This window comes from Microcaecilia unicolor, chromosome 10, assembly GCF_901765095.1.
Source record: "Microcaecilia unicolor chromosome 10, aMicUni1.1, whole genome shotgun sequence".
NCBI lineage: Eukaryota > Metazoa > Chordata > Amphibia > Gymnophiona > Siphonopidae > Microcaecilia > Microcaecilia unicolor.
Window position 1 is genome coordinate 166,812,300 of NC_044040.1, and position 23,988 is coordinate 166,836,287.

The 23,988-nt window shown below is 42.9% G+C and overlaps 1 protein-coding gene across 1 annotated transcript in view; it reads right to left on the reverse strand.

Annotated features, from left to right (window-relative positions):
* Nucleotides 1–23,988, reverse strand: part of SERPINE2 (serpin family E member 2) — a 55,116-nt gene that overhangs the window by 17,371 nt on the left and 13,757 nt on the right. The window contains exons 2-4 of the mRNA XM_030216557.1: nucleotides 16,446–16,729; nucleotides 14,294–14,521; nucleotides 10,950–11,147 (exon numbers count right to left, since the gene is read on the reverse strand). Of these exons, the coding sequence (XP_030072417.1) occupies nucleotides 10,950–11,147; nucleotides 14,294–14,521; nucleotides 16,446–16,707 (688 nt within the window). The 5' untranslated portion in view covers nucleotides 16,708–16,729. The remainder of the gene's footprint in view (nucleotides 1–10,949; nucleotides 11,148–14,293; nucleotides 14,522–16,445; nucleotides 16,730–23,988) is intronic.

Below are 23,988 nucleotides of genomic sequence, written 5' to 3' on the forward strand. Positions count from 1 at the left end.
CTATATGGCTTCCTGATAGTCTAGCAGCTCCACCCCCTTCCCCCAACATAACTAAATAGCTCTGGTAGTCTAGTGGTCCCTTTCCTCCTTCCCCCTAATCCAGTTTCCAGAAATAATCCCGTGTAGTCCAGCAGCCCCCACCTCAGACTTAAAAAAAACTAAATCCCTGTTGTCTAGTGGCATCTCCCACAGGTAACATACTAAATGACGGCAGATAAAGACCTGTACGGTCCATCCAGTCTGCCCAACAAGATAAACTCATTTTACATGGTATGCGATACTTTATATGTATACCTGAGTTTGATTTGTCCCTGCTTTTCTCAGGGCTCAGACCGTAAAAGTCAGCCCAGCACTGTTCCTGTATTAAAAGTTCTGGAGCTAATTTCGAAGCCCTTTAAAATTTACACTCCATCCCTATCTATTCAGTCGCGATCAGGGCGTAGACTGTAGAAGTCTGCCTAGCACTGGTTTTGTTTCCCAATTACCGACGTCGCCACCCAATTTCCGCTAAGATTCTGTAGATCCATACCTTCTAAACAGGATTCCTTTGTGTTTATCCTACGCATGTTTGAATTCCATTACCGTTTTCATCTTCACCACCTCCCGCGGGAGGGTATTCCATGTGTCCACCACCCTGTCTGTGAAAAAATACTTCCTGACATTACATAAGTACATAAGTACATAAGTAGTGCCATACTGGGAAAGACCAAAGGTCCATCTAGCCCAGCATCCTGTCACCGACAGTGGCCAATCCAGGTCAAGGGCACCTGGCACGCTCCCCAAACGTAAAAACATTCCAGACAAGTTATACCTAAAAATGCGGAATTTTTCCAAGTCCATTTAATAGCGGTCTATGGACTTGTCCTTTAGGAATCTATCTAACCCCTTTTTAAACTCCGTCAAGCTAACCGCCCGTACCATGTTCTCCGGCAACGAATTCCAGAGTCTAATTACACGTTGGGTGAAGAAAAATTTTCTCCGATTCGTTTTAAATTTACCACACTGTAGCTTCAACTCATGCCCTCTAGTCCTAGTATTTTTGGATAGCGTGAACAGTCGCTTCACATCCACCCGATCCATTCCACTCATTATTTTATACACTTCTATCATATCTCCCCTCAGCCGTCTCTTCTCCAAGCTGAAAAGCCCTAGCCTTCTCAGCCTCTCTTCATAGGAAAGTCGTCCCATCCCCACTATCATTTTCGTCGCCCTTCGCTGTACCTTTTCCAATTCTACTATATCTTTTTTGAGATACGGAGACCAGTACTGAACACAATACTCCAGGTGCGGTCGCACCATGGAGCGATACAACGGCATTATAACATCCGCACACCTGGACTCCATACCCTTCCTAATAACACCCAACATTCTATTCGCTTTCCTAGCCGCAGCAGCACACTGAGCAGAAGGTTTCAGCGTATCATCGACGACGACACCCAGATCCCTTTCTTGATCCGTAACTCCTAACGTGGAACCTTGCAAGACGTAGCTATAATTCGGGTTCCTCTTACCCACATGCATCACTTTGCACTTGTCAACATTGAACTTCATCTGAGTCTGCCCCCCTTCAACCTCAATTCATGTCCTCTAGTTCTACCCCCCCCCAAGTCGTACTTTAAAAGAGGCAGGAGCAATACCCAGTCACTCCTGTCTGCAGCACTACCATCTTGAAAAATGGTGGCGCCTGACCCCGTGTGGTACAGTGAGATATCACTTATCCCAACACTGATCATCTGGACCGGCATCACCCCTGGTCTCCATTTCCCACAGATAGTTGAAAAATTAACATTTCTCACCAGAAGGATGCGAAACCGTCCGGAGGTGGATACAAAGAAGCCCTCGTGAAGCTCCACTGTATTGCGAGTGCCCTCTTGCCATGCGTGGTCATATATACATGCATGCACGTCAATACGAGGCTTGCGCTTCTCAGCGGAGCTCTCTCTCTATCCAGCTCCAAACAGTACCGTATCCTTCTGGTGAGCAATATTCCAAAGTTTTTTTCCAATTATCTAGTTTTATGATTATCCGGACCACCCCCTGCAGTGGACAGTCCAGATAAACGACGTTGTACTGTACATCCAGGGATGCACCAGGCAGGGTTGGTCTGCCAAATAAGGCACAACTAGACATCAGGGAATGTTTTATTTATGTTTTTTGGTCGAGTGGAAGGAAGGAGGGGGAGCTTATGTCAGTTGAGGGAGATTTTATTTTTTAAGTAATGGGGAGACACCGAAATAATTTTTTTTATTAAGCCTGGGGGAGGGGGGCAGGTGCTGTTGGACGAGAGAGATGAGGAGTGCTGTTAGATGCCACAAATTGAGGGATTGATTCAGGGAGAGAGGGAAGGGGGCCAATGCAGATCCAGTGGCTTTTTTTTTTTTTAATGTCACCCTTCCTATCAGGCTAAAGAGGATCCACGTGTGTGGAGAACTCAATAGATCCCTCGGGGCAGCAAACAGAAATAAAAGAAGTGGGAAAAGTGAACCAGGCTGGTCCAGAAAACTGGGAGCAAACAAATAATCTATATATATAAAACTCGCCCTCAACGTTCTATTGTCTGACGTAACTGAAGCCAAGGTTTGTAAGTTCGAAGCTCTGAAGCCACGAAAATCACACTCGGGGCCCCGCCCTCGCGTCAAACGTTATGACGTTGAGGGCGGAGCAATTCACTCACATCGACAGCGGCCAGGGCAGCGCAATGGCGTCACTGATGACGAAGGTGCATTGGGTGGGGGGTCCAGAGTCACACATTGACGGCGGCCACGGCGGCGCAATGGCGTCACTATGCATTGGGTGGGGGGACAAGAGGAAAGCCTTGCTAGCGCCTGTTTCATTGGCTCCAGAAACAGGCCTTTCTTTACTAGTTAATAATAAAGTCAAAACAGTTTATTAATATTTCCTTAGAAATAAGTCATTTCTAAGGAAATATTGATAAGCTGTTTTGATTTTATTATTAATTGTTTGCTCCCAGTTGTTTGGGAAAGCCTGGTTCACTTTTCCCACTTCTTTTGTACCCTTCCTATCAGTGCATGAGGCAGTCACCGCTTACATACTGATAGGAAGGTGACATTTTGCAATGAGTTGCAGATTTAAAATGTGGCAGTAATGTGCATGCTCATTGATTACTGCATCCTGTGATTAATTTTTTTTTGTGTGAACCTCGCATTAGAAGCCATGCAGTTTAGCAGCTCTAAAGTCTGGCTTACTGCATCGGCTCCTCTGAGTTTTATTTTCCAGCTGACTTCCTTCTTTATTTCTTCCCCCTTTCCCTGTTTAGGTGTGTCTGCTGTAGCTGGCAGAAACTGTTCTTTGGGGATTGACTAACTAAAAGTATCAGTGCCAGGACCATATTTTATTTTCATGTATTTTATTTATCCATCCATCCATCCGTCCGTCAGTCAGCTATTATAATCTGTCAAGTAGCTAATGTTAGCAGATGAAAATTAAACCATGACAACAGAGTTTTAAAAAACAAGGCATCTTGCTTGTTTTAGTTGAAATAAGTTTTTCATGACCCCAGAGCAGAGGACTTGTGAATGGTTTTGGAAATTGTTTCAATCCGCATCTGGTGAGGAGGCAAATTTGGTGTATGTAAGTAAACCCCTACAGATGTTGCAAAGCTTAAGGTGGCTCTCTCTCTCTCTTTTTAAATTTTATTTTAATAACTTTCAACAGATTACAATAAACAAGTATCCACTTGTTCTGAAATATGGCTTACTACTTGTAACAACCAGAGCCTCTCTAAAGAAAATAAAACAAGGAGTACTCAACAATAATTGAAAATAGTTGTAATGGAGTGATTTAATATAATATAATATAATATATAATAAAGGGAGAGAAAGGTGAGTAGTGGAGTGCCTCAGGGATCGGTGCTGGGGCAGATTCTATTCAATATATTTGTGAGTGATATTGCCGAAGGCTTACAAGGTAAAGTTTGCCTTTTTGCGGATGACACCAAGATTTGAAACAGAGTGGACACCCCGGAGGGAGTAGAAAGCATGAAAAAAGATCTGCGGAAACTAGAAGAATGGTCTAACGTTTGGCAATTAAAATTCAATGCGAAGACGTGCAAAGTGATACACTTAGGGAATAGAAATCCTCGGGAGATGTGTGTGTTAGGCAGGGAGAGTCTGATAGGTACGGACGGGGAGAGGGATCTTGGGGTGATAGTATCTGAGGACCTGAAGGCGACGAAACAGTGTGACAAGGCGGTGGCCGTAGTGAGAAGATTGCTAGGCTGTATAGAGAGAGGTGTGACCAGCAGAAGAAAAGAGGTTTTAATACCCCTGTATAAGACGTTGGTGAGGCCCCACCTGGAGTATTGTTTCAGTTTTGGAGGCCGTATCTTGCGAAGGATGTTAAAAAAATGGAAGCGGTGCAAAGAAAAGCTATGAGAATGGTATGGGATTTGCGTTGCAAGACGTATGAGGAGAGACTTGTTGACCTGAACATGTATAACCTGGAGGAAAGGAGAAACAGGGGTGATATACAGACGTTCAAATATTTGAAAGGTATTAATCCGCAAATGAACTTTTTCCGGAGATGGGAAGGCGGTAGAACTAGAGGACATGAAATGAGATTGAAGGGGAGCAGACTCAAGAAAAATGTCAGGAAGCATTTTTTCACGGAGAGAGTGATGGAATGCCCTCCCGCGGGAGGTGGTGGAGAGGAAAACGGTAACGGAATTCAAACATGCATGGGATAAACATAAAGGAATCCTGCTCAGAAGGAAGGGATCCCCAGAAGCTTAGCCGGTGGTGGGAGGCAGGGCTGGTGGTTGGGAGGTGGGGATAGTGCTGGGTAAACTTATATGGTCTGTGCCCTGAAAAAGACAGGTACAAATCAAGGTAAAGGTATACACAAAAAATGGCACATGTGAGTTTATCTTGTTGGGTAGACTGGGTGGACCGTGGAGGTCTTTTTCTGCCGTCATCTACTATGTTAATTACATTTCATTACTTTCTAAGAAGAAAACACTAAAAAAAAAAAAAAAAAATCACACAATATACCATATAAGCTAAAGACATTTTTATATTAGTCTAATATTCTTAATTCCTTATCAAATTTTAAATTGAAAAGCTCAAATATACTAAAATGAAGACAGCAGTCTTTTGATTTGAGCGTCACAGGTATGATTATCTCCCAGTTGGTGAGCGGTTATATGTGTGCGCCTGATGCAAACAGCTCCTAGCTCTCCGAGCACAGGTCTGTTCTCTTGAGACTAGAGTAGCAGACTTGGTGGAGCTGAGGGAGACAGAGAAGTACATAGAGAAGACCTATAGGATGTTGTAGAGAAGCACCACCTCCAGTCTGGCAACCCCTGTGCTGCCTTGGAGGAGGGAGGTCTCCTAGAAGGAGAGCATCACCTTGAAGTAGGAAGTACTCCTGTAGCCATGACCTGCCTACCAGGGGATGCACTATCCTCTCGCACCGAGGATGTGTCTCTGAGAACATCTGCCCAGGCAGGAAGAGTTAGGACAGATGTAGTTGGTGATTCGATCATTAGGCATGTAGGTAGCTGGTGGACGTGAGGAACAATATCTCCTATCCCATGACTTTCTAATTTCCTCAGAAGTCATGGAGGTAAATTTGTCAAATGCTTTTTGAAAATCTAGATATTTACATAATATCAACCAGCTCACCTTTATCCACATGTTTATTCACCCCTTCAAAGAAATGTAGTAGAAGATTTCCCTTGACTAAATCTATATTGGCTTTGGTCCCATTTATCCTGCAGTAATTTCCAGGTCTCTCAGTGCAGCACTGCTGCTTAGCCAGTGATTCCAGGATGCAGAGAGAGTAGAAGCAGCATGGACAGTAAGGCATCAGGCTCCTGGAGTGAAGAGTGCGGTCTGTCCCCTTTCACCTTGATACTTTACCCCCTCATTTTAGAGCTTCCTTTCAAATGAAAGAGAGTCACCTCCTGTGCATTTATGCCACAGAGGCAGTGGTATGCTGGAGCCAGCTGGATTTTTTTTTTCTTTTTAAAAATTTTGCGAGCCATTTGTTACGCCAGATCAGATGGTGCAGGAGCAATTCTCCTACACTCCTGCGCCATGCAGTCTCCACTCTCCATATTGAAAAAGTGACTGCCATAAGTTTCAGCGGCAGTCTCACGAGATTGCCACGGGAACTCATGGCAGTCATTTTCAGTACAAAAAGAGTGGAGACTGAATGGGCAGAAGAGTAGGAGGATCGCTCCTGCCACAGCTGACCACTGGACCACCAAAAGAATTAGCAGATTGGGATTAGCAAACATAGGTTGTCTACAGATACAAGAGTGAGGCAAAAATCAACCAAAGCATTCTGCAAAAATCAATTGGCCATTTGTAATTTATAGTAAAGAATTTTGTATGTTTTAATATTACAGTGCAATCCGCTAAAGTGCAAGGGTCTGGGACCAAAGAAATACATGCAGTTAACCGGAGCGTGCACTTAACCGTTGTGACCCAAAGAAGCTTGACATCTGATAAACATATACAGTACACAGTCTCCATTAACTGACGTTATACAGTCTCCGTTAACTGACGTTAGGCTTACCTGAAGTAAACGGAGACTGTATAACGTCAGTTATCAGTCATAGTCCTCTGTACACTTGTGTCTGTGAGTTCCATAGACTACGTCTGCAAGACTGTAAAAACTGTCATAGCACTGACATCCAGTGGCCTCCAGATAGGCCCGCACGGTGTTGAGACTCTCCAGCGCTCATTGCAAAAGTGACAGGAGGAGGTTGTTGAATTTAGTCAGCATGTGCCGAGCTGCTCATTTCATCATCAGCTGTTGCCTGCGTGTAGACGCATATCTCGACATCAGTGCTGTCGTCAGCTGTTTGTAATCAGCTACGTAGTGATGAAAACAGCTGAAACTCCTTTTCAGTAACACCGGCTGGGATGTCAATAGCCTGTTCATCTGACGCATTTGCAACAGCTGCAACTGTTTCATCCCTCTCCACATCCCTAACAAAGCTTGCCTGCTTGAAGCAATTTACAATGGTTGCCTGTGTAACATGATTCCAGGTTTCCTTCTGCATATGTAGGGAATTCAACAGTAAGATTACGAGCCAGTTCAACAACACGTTTATCCTTGCCAGTCTGGTCATCCATAACGCTCATCAGACGGCGTAGCACAAGAGCTCGATAATGTTTGAAATTGGCTATTATGCCCTGATCAATAGGTTGGATCAGAGAGGTAGTGTTTGGTGGCAGGAAGACCACCTTGACGTTAGACAGCCTGACATCACTGTGTGCAGCACAATTATCGCAAAGCAACAAAATCTGATGCTTTCTTGCCCGCATTCTAGTGTCTAACTTCTTTAGCCACTAATTCCAAATTTCCCCAGTCATCCATGAATTTGCGTTAGCCTCGTATGACACAGGAAGTCAATTAACTTTCTTGAAGCAATGGGGCTGTTTGCTCTTTCCAATGACTAGGGGTTCCAACGTCACTCCCATCCATATTGCAACAAAGGAGGATCGTCAGTCAGTCCTTCGACGTTTTACTTCCTGTAGTTTTGGCTTGTTTGAATGCAAGTGTTCCATCAGGAATCGCTCGCCAATGGAGACCATTTTCGTCAGCATTGAAAATGTCACGAGGTGTAAACTCGTTCAAGATGGTATGAAGAACTAAAACAACCCAATTTTCAGTACCAAGTCATCAGCGTCTTGTTTTTCACCATGCTGTTTCTTGAATTTTATGTTGTTCCTCTCCTTCCATCTTTCCAACCATCCAACAGTGGCTTTGAATTCAGTTAGTCAAAGACTTTCAGCTTCTCCATAAGCAGTGGACCACTGACAGGAAAACTCTCTGCTCCTGAGTTGAGAAAACCACTGAAGAGCATCTTCTACATCCTCAGCTTTTTCTGCCCGTTTACATTTCCGGTGTGGATTTGTATTGTTTTGCCAGTCTTCCAGAAGCTGGTCTTTCTGCTTCAAGATACGTGAAATTTGACTGTGATTGACATCATATTCTTTAGCAATAGATCCTTGACTTTGTTTGTTTTCTAATTTAAGAACTTCTATTCGTTCAGCCAGTGTTAGAGTCTTACAGTTGCACAACGACGATGACTCCAGTGTATACAATAGTAAGTCTAGCTCTGTCTGTAATTGAGAAAATAGAGGATAAAGCCACAAGGTATTTCAGTGAGAGAGTTGCATTTGAGCTCTGGTTGCCCTTGTATGGTGTACAGCACTGCGTATGCCTTGTAGCGCTATAGAAGTGATAAGCAGTAGTAGTACACTCTTTAACAACATTCTTTCACTTATTCTGCCTGTGGCAGTTAACCAACGACTTTTCAAATTTACCACCCCTTTATCACGTGCCAATCAGCATCCATATTCCGTGTATGCACTTATGCTGAGTCTTTCCTGCAGAGGAGCGTTCTTAAACCATGCATATAAGCGAATCTTGCACTTATCAGCGGTGCGCTAAACCGAAGTTTATCCCCATAGAAATTGATGGTGCCAAAAACGGGACCGAAGTATGGCATGCACTGAAACAGAGCTTATCCGACGTGCACTGTATTTGTAAATTGGTTGCTGCCTGTGCATATCATTTGTACCAATAGAATGTATAACAAGTTAATTACATATCTATGGGTTTGCTTTTTGGAGAGAGAACCTTTTAAACATTTACCAGCACACCACTGCATGGAGGCATTTAAAAATCTTTATCGCATCTCTCCTCTTCTGCCTCCATCTGCTGGTTGGGGAGTAAAACAACTTGTTTGGACTAATCTAGCAGGATAAGGAATGAGATCAGTAAAGAAGTGCTAGTTAGAGAATTAAATACGGTCTCAAGAAACAGAAAAAGCATTAACTACTACAATGATACTTATAACACAACAGTAAGAAATTAGTCCTGCTGTTAATGATATAACTTGACTCTTTCTCCTCATCAGTCTAATGCATGCCAAATCAGCTCAGAAGCCAAAGTCAGCTGGTACTGCATAGAGTATCCTGCACAATACAGTCATTTATTGGCAGGACTCTTGTTGAATTTTAATTATTGCAGATGTTGCTAACCCAGGCTCTGGAATAGTGCTATAGCATAGGAAATCTCAGTTTACATCTTGCAGCACTTCAGAAAAGCCAGAATATCTGGAATTCTGCTGTCCTTATACAATCATTTTGTCAATGTGTATTTCACTAATGAATTTAGATGACACTTGCTGTTTTCACAGGAAACCCGACATCCTACCTGATTAAGGGAATATGTGCTTTTAGAATACTAAGCATCAGACACCTTATTTAAAATAATTTTTCATACCTCAGGATGAGCATTTTCATCTTGAGCCACAATCATGCTCCACATTTTTTGGAAACAGTTATTGTTATGTTTACATTTAAGTAGAAAACACATGCAAACAGCTGCACAGCAGTACTCCATAATCATGCTGGCTCTATATACCAGGCCCATCTGACACAGTACAACTACGCTTTATCTTTATTGCTGTAGAGAATCTATTTGTTCAAGAATCTAGCAACAAATAGCCCTTTCCCCCCTCCTATAATCTACTATAATAAAACTCACCCTCAACGTTCTGAGGAAACCAACGTCAGTGAAGCCAAGCCCTGACTTCCTTCAAAAAGGTTCGAAGGTTCGTGGTGGTGAAGCCACCAAAATCGCTCCGGGCCCCGCCCTCGAGGGCGGAGCAATGGCAGAACTACTAAGGGGTTGGTAGGGAGGGAGGTGTGGGAAATCGCTCTGGGCCCCGCCCTCGAGGGCGGAGCAATGGCAGAACAACGAAGGGGTTGGCAGGGAGGGAGGCAGGGGGGTGGGAAATCACTCCGGGCCCCGCCCTCGCGTCAAACGTCATGATGTTGGGGGCGGAGCAATGGAAGAATAACGAAGGGGTTGGCAAGGGAGGGGGGGTGTTGGCGACGAACACCTTGCTAGCGCCCGTTTCATTTGATCTGAAACGGGCCTCTTTTACTAGTGATTATATAAAACTCACACAAAAAGATCTAATTAAAACAGTGAAGTGTGAACAAGGGCAACCAGAGCTCAAATGCAACTCTCTCACTGAAATACCTTGTGACTTTATCCTCTATTTTCTCAATTACAGACAGAGCTAGACTTACTATTGTGCATTAATACAGTAACATGTGTACATTAAATGTATGTTAATGCAAGCCCTACTGTTTTCAATGAGATCTATTTACTACCTAAGCACATAACTCAAATTTATTTAAACTATTTCTATTCCGCACATTCCACGGTTCATGGCGGAGAACTTTATACATAAATCACATAGAATATACAAATTCATATTGCAACACAATAAACATACAATGAAATGAGAACCTGGCTCATGCCACAACTACAGTTATCAAACAGACTGAATTATGAAAACCCCTTCTGAAATAAGTATGCTTTAAGCTGATTTCTAAAGAGAAGATATGAGCCAATTTTATGAAGGTCCACAGGTAGTAAATTCCACAATGTACGGCCTATTATTTGAAAGGCAGATCTTAAGCTAAGTAAACTATCCAAACAAACCTAGGCACTCAAGAAAATATCAGCAGATCTTAATGTTCTCATAGGTATGTAAATTTTCAGAGCAGTCTAATTAACACATCTTAGTAATCTAGCCCCTTGATTGGAAGGCTTCTGGGATAGAGACACTGGTTTAGGTTGCTTTGGCATTTATATCAGGTGACTTTTTTTTTTTAAACAAACATTTGAAATTTAACAAGCAAGTTTGTACAGAAAAGCCTGGAAAATTGGGAAGAAAAAATGCCAGAGCAACCTTTATACAAAAACTTGTTTTTAAGAAAATTTCCCTTCTCTCCAATTGCCTTAGGTACCCATTTAGACTGTAAGCTCTTTGGGGAAGGTATGTATTGTAACTGAATAATTAATCACTGTACAGCACTGCATATGACCAGTATTACAAAGAAATAAATAGTATTTCATATACACATACAAACGTCTAGAATCTGTCAACTTACCACTTCTGAACACAGATAGCTGAGCCAGCATGGGCACTTGGTAGACTTTGCCGTTAGGTCCATTAAAGTTGCGTTTCTTTGTATTCTCAGGCTGGAAACGTGACTTCCACTGTCCCTTGAAGTACATGGCATTCACTAGCATAAGCCTGGTAAGCCCGCCATCCATAATATCTGGTGAAACTAGATTCTCGATCATACCTGATTTAAGTGGGGAGAGAACAAGATGAACATAAGCAAGACAAAAAATAGTAGGCTTCCTCCTCAAGAAACAGGTTTCCCAGCTGAAAATGAAAGGTACAAAGAAACAAATACATTAACTCACACTTTCCTATTTGTGCCAATTTCAGACTAAGATTTTCTACATGCACCAATGGATACTCCCATATTTGTAGTTTATGCTTTTATGCCTTTTATTTATTAAGATTTATGTTCATTACTGTATTGGTTTTGTGCTTTATTGATTTTGTTTTTCATGCAGGCCATGGTGGTCTAGTGGTTTATTCGGGGGGGGGGGGAAGGGGGGAAGCAGGATAAACCCCACTCTTTCCTACCCACTACCACTATTGTCTTGCACTGCCATGTTTTCAAAACGGGCACCGAGACGTCCCGCACGTAGTCTCGCAGGTCTCAACGGTCTTGCGAGAGACTGCCACACAGTGGCTCAGCAGCCATTTTTAGAACATGGCGGTGCGGCGACAGGCAGATTAGCGGCAGTGGGCAGGAAAGAGCGTGTTCCTTCCTGCACCCTGAGAGACCACTAGACCACCAGGGCCCTTCAAGGTTGGACCAGGGAGGGCCCACTGAACCCTCAGGCACTGCCCGGTTGCCCGAATGCTCAGTCCACCCCTGAGAAGTAGTGTAACCAACAACATGACATCCATGGAAGATTATTACCCTTCTCATATCTCGTCTTTTTAAAGACTGGATTTTTATCTTTGCTCTTATACATTATTATTGTATGATCAAGCTGAAACTATTTATTAAAGACTCCTGAAGCAGGCACTTGTGTCAAAATATGGTGCCGTTTCAGGTCCTTAATATAATAAAGTCTCCTTTTATACAGAGCTGCCAAGGGGGTCAGCATCCCGAACGGGAGATTTAGGGCCCGCCGATAGCTCTGTTCTAACCCGCCCATAGATCCGCCCCAGCACAGCCTCCCTTTCCAGTGACAGCAGGAGACACCTTGTAAAACATCATTTCCTGCAACTGAGAGACCAGCGGCAGATGACATTTAATGAAGGCATTTCCTACTGTCCCTGGAAATTGGAAACAGAGCTGTTCAGCGGAGATCCCTCACAAAAGCGGGCGACTCGACAGGTGTGTTTATAGTCACGTTGATCTCCTGTTTTCCTTTGAAGTGTGTTGGTTACACTACTTCCTTTGCTGATTTTGTGCCTATAGTGGCTCACATTCTTCCACATTCGTGGATTTTTCTTTTTCTTATAAAAAACACATATCTGTCAATTTTTATCAGTGTAATCTGTGTGAGTATGCTGTTTTATAAAAAGGCACATAAGCATGTATGTTGCATTTATAAAACAGAATCAAGATTTTTAACAAAGGTACATATGCACATATGTTGCACCTATCTGAAGAGAGGTTCAAGGGGTCATATTATTGTTTGCAAGTGTTGTGGTTTGCTTAGTTGTATGTAACACTTAAGGGGGTTAGATGGAAATGAGACGCTTGTTCCTTAAGATTGCTGGGATGTAATTCAGGAGTGTAGTATGTGGCAAAGAAATGCGAGACCATGTGGTAAGGAGAAGAGGCAGAGAGACAAAAAACATTGGAACTGCGGGTATCCTAAATGTATGTACCTATAAGTTGGCAAAGTTAAACAGCTAAAGATAGATCTGCTATTTATGTGGATCCAGCCACTAAACTTAGCCGGTCAGCCAATAAATACTGGCGCTAACCGGGTAGGTTATGTGACCTAGCCGGTGACCAAGCTAGCCACTAAGTGCAAATATTCAGCCTAGCTAGGCAGCAATTGTTTGCTGATTATTAGCACTTAGCCAGCTTTAGGCTATTTAACCAGCCATTTCTGGCTGGTTAAATAGCACTGAATATCGGGCGATAACTGTTTAACAAGGAGAACGCTTTTCAAGCCAAATGACCACTGTAACAAAAGTGTTAAGGAATATTTTACATTGAGCTTGAGTAGGTAGGCCCCCTACTTCACATTTTCAATATACAGACCCATCTTAATTTTTTTTTTTTTTTGCAACTTATTCTATCCACTGACCTGTGACGTGTTGACCCATCGCTTGTTCTGCGGCGACCAAGCAATTTGTTTTATAAACACCAATGTCTAGATGAATCCCAAGGAGTTTCCATATCTATGATCTCTCCATCTGTTACAGTTCCCCCCCCCCCCCCCACCACTTGCCAATACCCTTTCCAAATCATCCTTAGCCAACTAATCTTACCCTCCCCGTCTTTCACGCATAAGAGAGCAACGGGTCCTTCGGGTCATGCCTGCCTCCTCTTGCTACATGGCCCGGACTTGGCAAGATACCTGCAGGACTCCATGATTCTGAGACAAGCAGATGTGACTAAGCATCACCCTTCTCTTCCTGTTTGGAAGAAGGTTTGAAGGAAGAAAGGATTAAGAGCGACAGCAAAGCAGCAGGATCTACATGTGGGAAAAGAGGAAGAGAGGTTTCTCTTGTGTGTATTCATTCAAGCAACCTGAATTCCTTCTCTCCTCTCCTGCAGTCTGTCCTCTAGTTTGCCATGATTTTGTGAAATAGCAAACCATGAGCAAAGACCAGATTTTGTGGTCTATACTGCAGCGTCAAGAGAAATCAAGTGCTGTGCTTGCTGCCAAGCCATTCTTTTGCATATTATTTTCACTCTAGGGATGGGATTTTTTTTTTGTTTTACAGCTCAATATTTCATTTACAAATACAAGATATGCTTGCCCAAGAGTGCCATGGTAAAAATCCCTTGCCATTATCAACTTCTCACTCCTTCTGTATGAGGGTACTGGTTTTGAATATCAATTGGGAGCCGGTCTAATTTGAGGGATAATGGGGTTACTGTAGCATATTTTGATACCCTGAAAATCAAGTGGGCTGCTGTGTTTTGAATTGTCTGTAGCATTTTGATCACAGTTTCCTTATTACACACACATACATTAGTCAATTTGTGATAGTAACATTGTTTGAACAGTCTCTAATCCTTTTTAATCTGCAAAGGATCTTAAAAAGTTTGGCTATAACATCATGTAATCATAAAAAGATCATTCGATTTTAAACCACATCAGATAAGTATATATATGAGTTATTTTTACTACACAATTTTGCATACATTTACCATTGTTATTTCAAAGGCACACTCACCCTTTGTTTTATTTTTAACCCACTGGTTAATGGTGGAGGATGCCACGGTCTTGTCCTCAAAATCCAGACTCCTGACCTCACTGTGAAACACATCTTTGTTTCTTGTAACAAAAGGCACTTCCATTTTAAATCCACTCTTCACAAACACTGCATTAGCAGTTGTTACAATGTCCTTATTCTTCCTTGATGTTATGGCCTTATTGTTCTTCTTTAATATTTTACCCACATCTTCATCAAAAACAACAAAGAAGCAATCAAATATTCAGTCTACAGAAAACAGGAGTTATCCTTCATTGCTTGAGTGTCTATTAGAAGGGTACTGGTGACCTCGACTTGCCACTGCATGTTAACTTCTTGTGTGATTACCACCCACATTTAGCCTCAGCTCAGAAATCGTACCGAAGGACCCCCCTAGCTAGTCTGATTTTCAGGCTATTTGTAATGAATATATATTAGCTACAGTCAGGGGCGTAGCTAGGTGGGGCCATGGGGGCATGGGCCACCGCAAAATTTAGCCCTGGCCCCCTGCTGCCCACCCTCATCCACCACATTCGACCCCCCCTCCTGCCGCCGCCACCAACCCTCCCCCGCTGTCAGGTACCCTTGTTGGTGGGGGTCCCCAACCCCCGCCAGCCGGTCCTCTTCAGCGCCGGTCTCCAGTGCGTTGCTGATCTGGATTCTGTTTCTGTGAGTCCCGACGTGTTGCACATTCCTACGTGCAGGACGTCAGGACTCACAGAAACTGAATCCAGATCAGCAAATGCGCCAGACTCTGAGACTGGCGTGAAGGGGAGTTTGGCTGGCGGGGGTTGGGGACCCCCGCCAGCAAAGATACCTGGTGGTGGTGGGTCAAAAGGGACAGGGGAGGGGCGGGCTAAAATGTGCCCCCTCACCTCGGGCTCTGGACCCCCCTCCCGCCGAAGTCTGGCTATGCCCCTGGCTACAGTTACATGCAATAGAAGCAGAATATGAAAGTCTCATTCATATTCATTGCAAATCTCCTGAAAACATATGTGGTTAGGGGCCCTCTGGAACGATCTGGGAACCACCGCCTTTGATAGACCAGGTCAGCTCAGGCTTCCTAAAAAAACACAACAAACTTATCCTGGTGACATCCACAGCCAGTTGGGATTTCAAGATATCTACAATGAATATGGAAGAGAGAAAAATTACATACACTAGGTCACCAACTGACTGTAGATTCCTAAAATCCAACTAGCTATGAGGGTCATCAGGACAGGTTTAAGATGTTCCGGTCTAAATCAATTTTTGATTTATATACCAAGCTATGTTTAATACAACATGAAAAAATAAAATGAAATATTCAGTGTATAGCAGAATCTCAAACAGCAGAGGAAAAGAATTACTTAATAAAATGGCATATGTACATTTGATTTCTAATTGCTTCTATAATTAAATTATTCTAAAGAGATATACAAGAGGTTAAAATACAATTCAAATTTATGAAAAAAAAACACGTTATAACAAATGAGACTTCCACACCTCTTCTGAAACAGAGAATCACAATGTCACTGGACACTGCAATATACCATAGTTCAGCTAATCTCCATTAATGGGTCCTTTTACTAAGCTGCAGTAAAAAGTGGCCTGTGCTAGTGTGGGTGCATGAAATTGGCATGTGTTGGGCCATCTTTTAGCACAGCAGGTGAAAAGGCTTATTTTAAATGGGGCAGTAAATGGCCAAGCGGTAAAATTAAAGTAGCACGCAGCTATTTACTGCCTGAACCCTTACCACCACCTATTTACTTGGTAGTAAGGGCTCACTTGCTATTCGTGCAGTAATCAGGCAGTGAGCAGCAATATGGCTGTGCTGCCGAGTTGCCAAACAGATTCCCCTGACACCCCACCACCACCACACACAGCATGCTCCTCCCAGTTCTGATCCTATCTGCATACCCCTCCCCCCATTTCCATTTCCCCCAGTCCCTCTCTCTGCCTTGGAACCTTGGTTCAGATACCTTCCAGACCCCCAACCCTCCCCCACCCCCCAAGTTACCCAGAGATGATCCATGGTAGTCTAGTGGTCCCTACTCAGCTGGCTCCAGATTCTTGCAGTACGACTGCTACGGGCAACCTGACATATAAAGTGGAACTAAAGAATTAAAAAAACAAACAAAAAAAAACAACTTACCATGCATACGATATCGCATCACGGTAGCCAACTGCTTCTTAGTTTTACCATCTGCACCAAACTGAAGCATTCCCAGTAATGATGCAATCCCACGAGGAGATACAACAACATTCTCCTCGGGCTTTAATTTCACTATCTGATTAAAAACCTGGATTCCAAGGTCCGAGCCAAGCTCCTCTGGAGTCACAGGACTATGCTGGGAATATACTACTGTTAAAGTCATCACAGCAGCAAGTAAAAGGAGAGGCAAATGTCTCTTCATGGTTTCGTCTCACTAACAATACCTGGAAAAAGGACAGAAGAGGAAGAAAAACAATAAAAGTATGCACTTGAAATAGAAAATTTTGCTTTTTGTTTCTATTTCAAGTGGAAAGAAACTGGAAGTCACCTTGATTGAATTCAAGAATATAAACAAAATTTCCATTAACAAAGCTAAGAAAAAAGGTTTTACTGTAGCAAACCAAATGTTCTTTGCAACTTGCTGCCTTCCAAAGTCAATAATACATTTCACTGAAGAAAAACACAAAAAATAACATCTGCACAACATACAATAACCAATGAGGCTGGTACAGATTTGAGCAGAAAACTTACCAATCTTTCCCCCTTCCCTGAAAGTCTAAACATGAAGGACAGTATACAGTTTGACAAGAAGTGTACGTTTCCAGTAGAAAATAAAATTCTAGCATGCTCTACTACGAATGGTGTTCCTTTTTGCTGAAATTGATATACTTTAGTGTAAACTGCTTTGCAGTTTTGTACAAAACAGTAGTATTTTAAGTCTAATAAACCATACTATGGCATGCACTAGAAACAGCCAAATCATTGCCACAGAGGATAATTATACATCATATTATAACTGCCCTTTGTGTATACAGCCCATCATAAAAATATACAATTAAAAGTAAACAGACAGTGGAAAAGTAAGGGAAACCAGTCTACAAAAACAAGGCATTTAAACAGTTTTAAATTTTAGTGGAAGCAGCATTTCAAGGCAGGGGTCTTTTCCTCCATGTATCTCCCACTTTCCTTTTAAAGGCAGGGTGTTTTTTTCTCAAGCATTTGTTTTGGCCTTTAACAGCAGGAGACTGCACAAGATACAGGATTTTTCTCTGTGGCAAGTGTACAGAAGTGGCTGAATGGGGGCATGTGATCAAATGCAAATTGCCTGTGTTAATGTAGAGGGAATTGTTTGGATGGATTTGAGGGTGAGGCAATGGTGGTGATTTTAAGAGTATTTTAAATTGTATAGTTGAATTTGAGGGATTTTATAATGGATGTAATTTGCTCTGAATCTGTTGATAGAAGCAATTAAGAAATGGAAAAAAAAATCAAGTACTATGGTAAAAATAGACCAATGACATGCAAGCATGTAATAAGTTAAAACACACTTTTTGGAAGGAAAAAGGCAACTATGTTAGTATGGATACACATGCTTTTCAAACTCATTGTATTACTTAAATATTTAAACAAGTATCATAGTAAGTCACACCAGTTAGACCTCTGAAAGTAGACTGCACTTCATTGGTTACTCATAGGAAGTTTAAAGAGGTGAATCGTTTGTTTACTCTTTCCAAAAATACTAGGACTAGGGGGCACATGATGAAACTACAAAGTAGTAAAATTTAATACGAATCAGAGAAAATTTCTATTCACTCAACGTGTAATTCAACTCTGGAATTCGCTGCCAGAGAATGTGGTAAAGGAGGTTAGTTTAGCAGGGTTTAAGGGTCTGGACAGAAGTCCATAGACCATTATTAAATTGACTTGGGGAAAATCTACTGCTTATTTCTGGGATAAGCAGCATAAAATGTATTGAGCTTTTTTGGGATCTTGCCAGGTATTTGTGACCTGGATTGGCTACTGTTGGAAACAGGGTGCTGGGCTTAATGGACCTTTGGTCTGTCCCAGTGTGGCAATACTTATGTACTTATGAGAAAGTGTATAAGAGAACCCAAGTCCTCATCAGATCACCTTAATACCACCAGAGCAGGGAACCCTAGACAGTAGGGTGGAGTCCCAAGCAGGAAGTATAAAAGCCTGAAGTTAGGGAGGCCCAAAGGGAAGAGGACGAAGCCTCCAGATTAGACACCAGGACGAATAAGGAAGAGATGCCTGCAAGGTAGGAAAGGCTTCCTCACAGGATTAGAGGGGACTACTATGGAGAGAAGGACTTTATGTTGGACTAACGTTTTTTGTGTTGAACCCTTAACTATATGTTAAGGTTAAATACGGAGACTCCTTGGCCACTTGGGGATTGATGGAAACTGGATCAAGGGCTTTCTAACCACCAGAACATACCAAGTAAAATCAAACAAACATCACCACAATGGAAAGCAGCCTGCAGAGTACCTCAAAGATCACCATTATCACCAATACTCTTCAACATGATGATGATCCCACTGGCAAAGTCCTTGTCCAATCGAGGTCTCAACCCATTCATCTATGCAGATGACGTTACAGTCTACATTCCCTTCGGACAGGACTTGACAGAAATAACCAATGAAAATGATGGCCTCAACATTATGGACTCCTGGGCAAACTCATTCCAATTGAAACTGAACACTGAAAAAACTCACTGCCTCAGCCTCTCATCACAACATAACAAGTACAAACCTGCAACCATAAGCACCCCAGGACACATACTCCCTACTTCAGATAGCTTAAAAATACTCAAGTGTCACCCTCGATCGTAACCTTACATTCAAGAACCAAGTAAATACTGTAATAAAGAGTGAGATACCAATAAAGATATTTACTGGTTGCGCCTGTATCTAAGTCTGATTGTCTCTCTTATTTCAAACTCTAGAGCTGAAGTGTTTTCCCCTCCACAGGGACAAGGGACAGGATTACACAGATGTTTAAAATATATTTTTTTATGAGCGGGAAGTAAATGGGTTTCCTGGACAAAGACCATCACCAAATCTGTCCACTTACAGGTGTGTAACACTGTAGCTTAAAGTTATAGCATCCAGCTCTGCAATGAGAAAATCTGCACACTTCCACAGTCCCTACTAGGAGAACTCCAATTTCGAGCAGCCTCTCTACAACCCTGAAATCCCACTACCACAAAAAATTCCAAAATACGTAACCCTCCCCTCTCCTCACACAAATCTATATAGCACTCCCTCTACCACTAGAAGAGAGGCCACCAAGTGGAGAAAGAAGTGTACATCACCAGGCAATTCAACATGCATGCTTAATAATATCTCCACATATAAAACAGCCAACAATCCATCAGCCTAACCAAGCCAAGTAAGTGAACATAAACCAAGTGTCAGAAGAACAACCACCAGGGAGACAAGCCCCAACCGACAGAATAAAAATGGTAAAACATTGCTGCGGGCTTGCACCTGAATGCTAGCAGAGGAAAATAGAAAATCCAGGGCCTCAAGGCAAATGCCACCAATGCTGTCACATACTGGGCACCTCAGGCAGCTTTTTGCAGATGGCTGTCACTTTCAACAGCCCGAACTCTCAGAAACTCTCTGCCACTTAGGTTTATCTGAGAGCCCAAATGTGGACGTGACCAGGAAGAGCATCTGTGCCAAGAAAGAGTTGAAGGGCCTCTGCCACTGTACACACTTGATACAGTTTAGTGTCTTTATAAAAGATCAATGCAAAAGGATGGCACCACTTGTATTGAATCCCTGCTTCTCTCAGCTGCAAGGTCACTGAAGTGCCATGCGACATTTCAAAATGAAGCTAGCGAGATCTTGATAAACTTTAATGTGATACGAGTCCCACTGAAAATGATCTGCTTTCCTGGCCGTTTGTAGAACCAGCTCCTTGGTTTTAAAATTGTTAAAACAGGAGAAGATATTTTTTGGTTTATTATTTCTGGGAGCCCTCAATGCTCTGTGGACTCTGTTCAATTTAATGGTGACACAGTTCCTCCCAAGCAACACTTCCTATATCCTGCACCACTTGCTCACAATCATATGCAGAAATTTTGGGCACACCTTGGAAGCGCAAGTTATAATGCTGGCTCCTGTTTTCTATGCCATCTTGTCTAGCAACGTAGTATTAGAAGTCTGGAGGTCCTGTAGTTGCACTTCAACTGCAGAAAATGCATCAGTACACTCCTCTAGGCGCTGATCAATCCCCTCCACCCGGCGTCCCAGCTCCACACCCAGTGATGCGAGCTCCTCTCTGATGGCCTTAACATCCATTTTGATCTCATGGAGCCATCTGCGAATCTCCTGAAGAGGCACATCAGACTGAGCAGGTGGTGGAGCCTGCGTTGCTCCGAGTGCAAATAGCTCAGGTGACTGAGATCAGGAGGGAGGCAATGCCGGCACCATCTTGGCCTCAGAATCAGGCCTCACCACACTCAGCCCTGCTGCCCCAAAATCTGCATACCCAGATAAATCCACCAAATTTACCCCAGGCGCTCATGCCAGGAAAAGGTTCCTCGGTTTGCCAGTCACTAAGCAAAACTGTGCCACCAAAATCGCCAATGGTTCAGGATAAGACAAATTAGATGGGAATTACCCAGAACTCTCCTCCTATGCATCCATTCCCTTTGGTGATGTCACTCCCTCTTTCCCATGTCGAATATTCTTGATGCACCTGATGTCATTGCCAACATCGAAGCAGGTTCCACGTCCAGTCCCAAATCCCCTGCCATGCTTGATGCAGAACCAAAATGTTGTCCTCGTTTGCATGCACAGACAGAAGGCATGTTATATGTCCCAATGCTCAAGACCCAAGCACTGAACACACCAGTTCTGGAGGTCTGTGCCTGAAATAGTCCTATTGCATCAAATACATTTTAAAGCCACTCAGCAGTCTCGTTGACATGGAGGGGAAAAACAGCCAAACGGTCAAAAGGCTCATTGGCCCGGGGAGCTCGAGTAGTTTCATACTTTAAAATGGTCAATGCTTCCCAGCCAAAAAGACATCAAAGGTCAAAAAAAGAAATACCAAAAATAAATGAAATTTGATCAAAATTAGAGGAAAAGAAAAAAATATGCACAAAAATGTCCCAAAAAAAGGGAATGCACCAAAATAGAAAAGTTTGCCGCAACCTCCGCTCCATGGAAAACAGACTGCTGGTCCCGCGCTCAAGCGTAGGGTGGGAAGGCACTGCCTCAAAGTTTTAAAAATGACGGTGTCTGCACCGGGATCTGTGGATGACACCACTCGTGCGAGAATATCTTGCCTGCCTGTCAGAGAATGCGGGTTATCATTTGGTAACCACCAGTGCACAACCATGTTAAAGCGACTTTGTAGTAGTTTAACAGCCCTCATGCGGCAACCCATATACCAAGAGCTTTTCGTGTTAGGGGTTGTGGCATGGGTGGAGAATGGGCATGGAAGAGTTTACCAGGTAGCACGCTGCATGACAAATGCTCCTGCATCAATTTCAGCCAGGGTCTATGCACTAATTGGCACTTTTTTGCAGGACCTGCATATGAAAATGCTTGTTCCATACCTACTGACTGCTGCATAAAATTTGCAGCTACCATGCGGTAAAGTCCCACCTTTAGCTGCAGTAATTGCATGTGTCATATTTTTGTGTATTACAATAAATTTTGGTTTTACTCTGTCATGTTATACACGTGATTTTTATTTAAAATGTTATGTCCATTCTACCCTTCATAATATGTATTTGATTTTTATGTTTGTCGTATCTAATAGATGCTTTAATTTATTGGCTTGTGTGGAATTATATAGCATATTTTGTATGTATATAAATATATAAGAGATGAACACTAGTGAAGATCAAATTCAAAATCTTTTGAGTTATAAAACCAACATAGCTGACAAGCCCAAGTTTCAAAACATCTTCAGGTGTTAAGAACTGGCAATGACAACACAACAGGAAAAAAATAAGTAAAAATAAAAGTCACAATTAATACCTTTTATTAAATTTAGATATTAGATATGTATCATATTTCAAAGAATAAAGTGGTTGCTCAAAGCATAAACTAAGCACAATCGCTCAATTGCAAAACACTATGCACAAATTTGTACAAAAGCACACTCAGAACCTTACTGTACCATAATTACTACACTGGGCAGACCCTAATACACCAATATACCACTCATACGGAAAATGCAGACCATCAACAATATGAAACAAGGGATCATATCACAATTCTCATGTAGAGCCACAAAACACCCTTTTAGGGTAGATAGTGTTCTCAATGAGCTCTACATCCTTTCTGACGTTTTGGTGCCAACTCAGTCTCTCCACTGCAAAACACAATACACAAACTTGTGCAAAAACACATTCATAACCTTACCAAACCATAACAGCACTCATTCCAAGGACAGGACAAGCTACAACCTTATACGCGGAAAGGCAGCACTATAATTACACCGGGCTCTAAAACACTATACACAACCTAGTGAAACAAAACAAAAATAATGGCTGCAAATACTACATGCTAGCAGAATACTGCATCTTGATCACACATGAAAAACACATGACAACAGATATGATGGCAAAATACTGAACTGGAAAGTTACCTCAAGAAGTCAGACTCAGCATGCAGCAATACTAGAAAAATTGAAACTCACATGCAAAATATCACAGATGCACATTTCCAAAAGCTGACATATTCCAATTAATAAATTCTGAATAAAAAAAATGTTTTCTACCTTTGCTGACTGAGCCTTTAGTTTTTCTATTAGCTTTGGTCCCAGTGTCTTCTTTCTATTTGATATTTTTCTCTCACCATGTCCACCATCCTTCTGTGTCCTGTACTGTCTGTAGCCCTATCCCTATCCGTTCTCCAGTTTCAACATCTGCCCTCAAAGTGTTCCAGTCCAGCCCTTAAATTCAGCAATTTGCCCTCCATCCATATCCAGCATTTCTCCTCACTCCCCTACCCCTCCATCCATGTGCATCTACTTCTTCTGTCTTCCATCCCCTCCATCTATCCATGTGCATCTCCTTCCTGACTTCCCTCCATCCATGTGCATCTCCTTCCTGACTTCCTTCCCCTCCATCCATGTCCAACAACTCTCCATTCTCCTCTGCCCTCTCCTCCATCCATCCTTGTCCAGCAATTCTCCTCTCTCCCCTCCATCAATGTCCAGGAACTCTCCATTATCTCCTGCCCTCTCCTCCATCCACCAAATTTCCTCTCTCCCCTATCCACATTCATCCATCCATGTCCAGCAACTCTCCATTCTCCCCTGCCCTCTCCCCCCTCCATGTCCAGCAATTCTCCTCTCTCCACTCGTCTCCTGTACAGCGATCTCTTCTCTCCATCCATCCGTTCCCCTCCATCCATCCATGTCCAGCAATTCTCCTCTCTCCCCCTGCCCTCCCTTCCATCAATCCATGGCCAGCAATTCTCCTCTCTCCCCTGCCCTCCCCTCCATTGATCTCCTATCCCCCTGCCCTCCCCTCCAGTGATTTCTTCCTCCTCCTCCCATCCATGTCCAGCGATTCTCCTCTCTCCACTCTTCTCCTGTACAGCGATCTCCTCTCCCCCCCCTGCCCTTCCCCTCCATCCATGTCCAGCAATTCTCCTCTCTCCCCCTGCCCTCCCCTCCATCCATGGCCAGCAATTCTCCTCTCTCCCCTGCC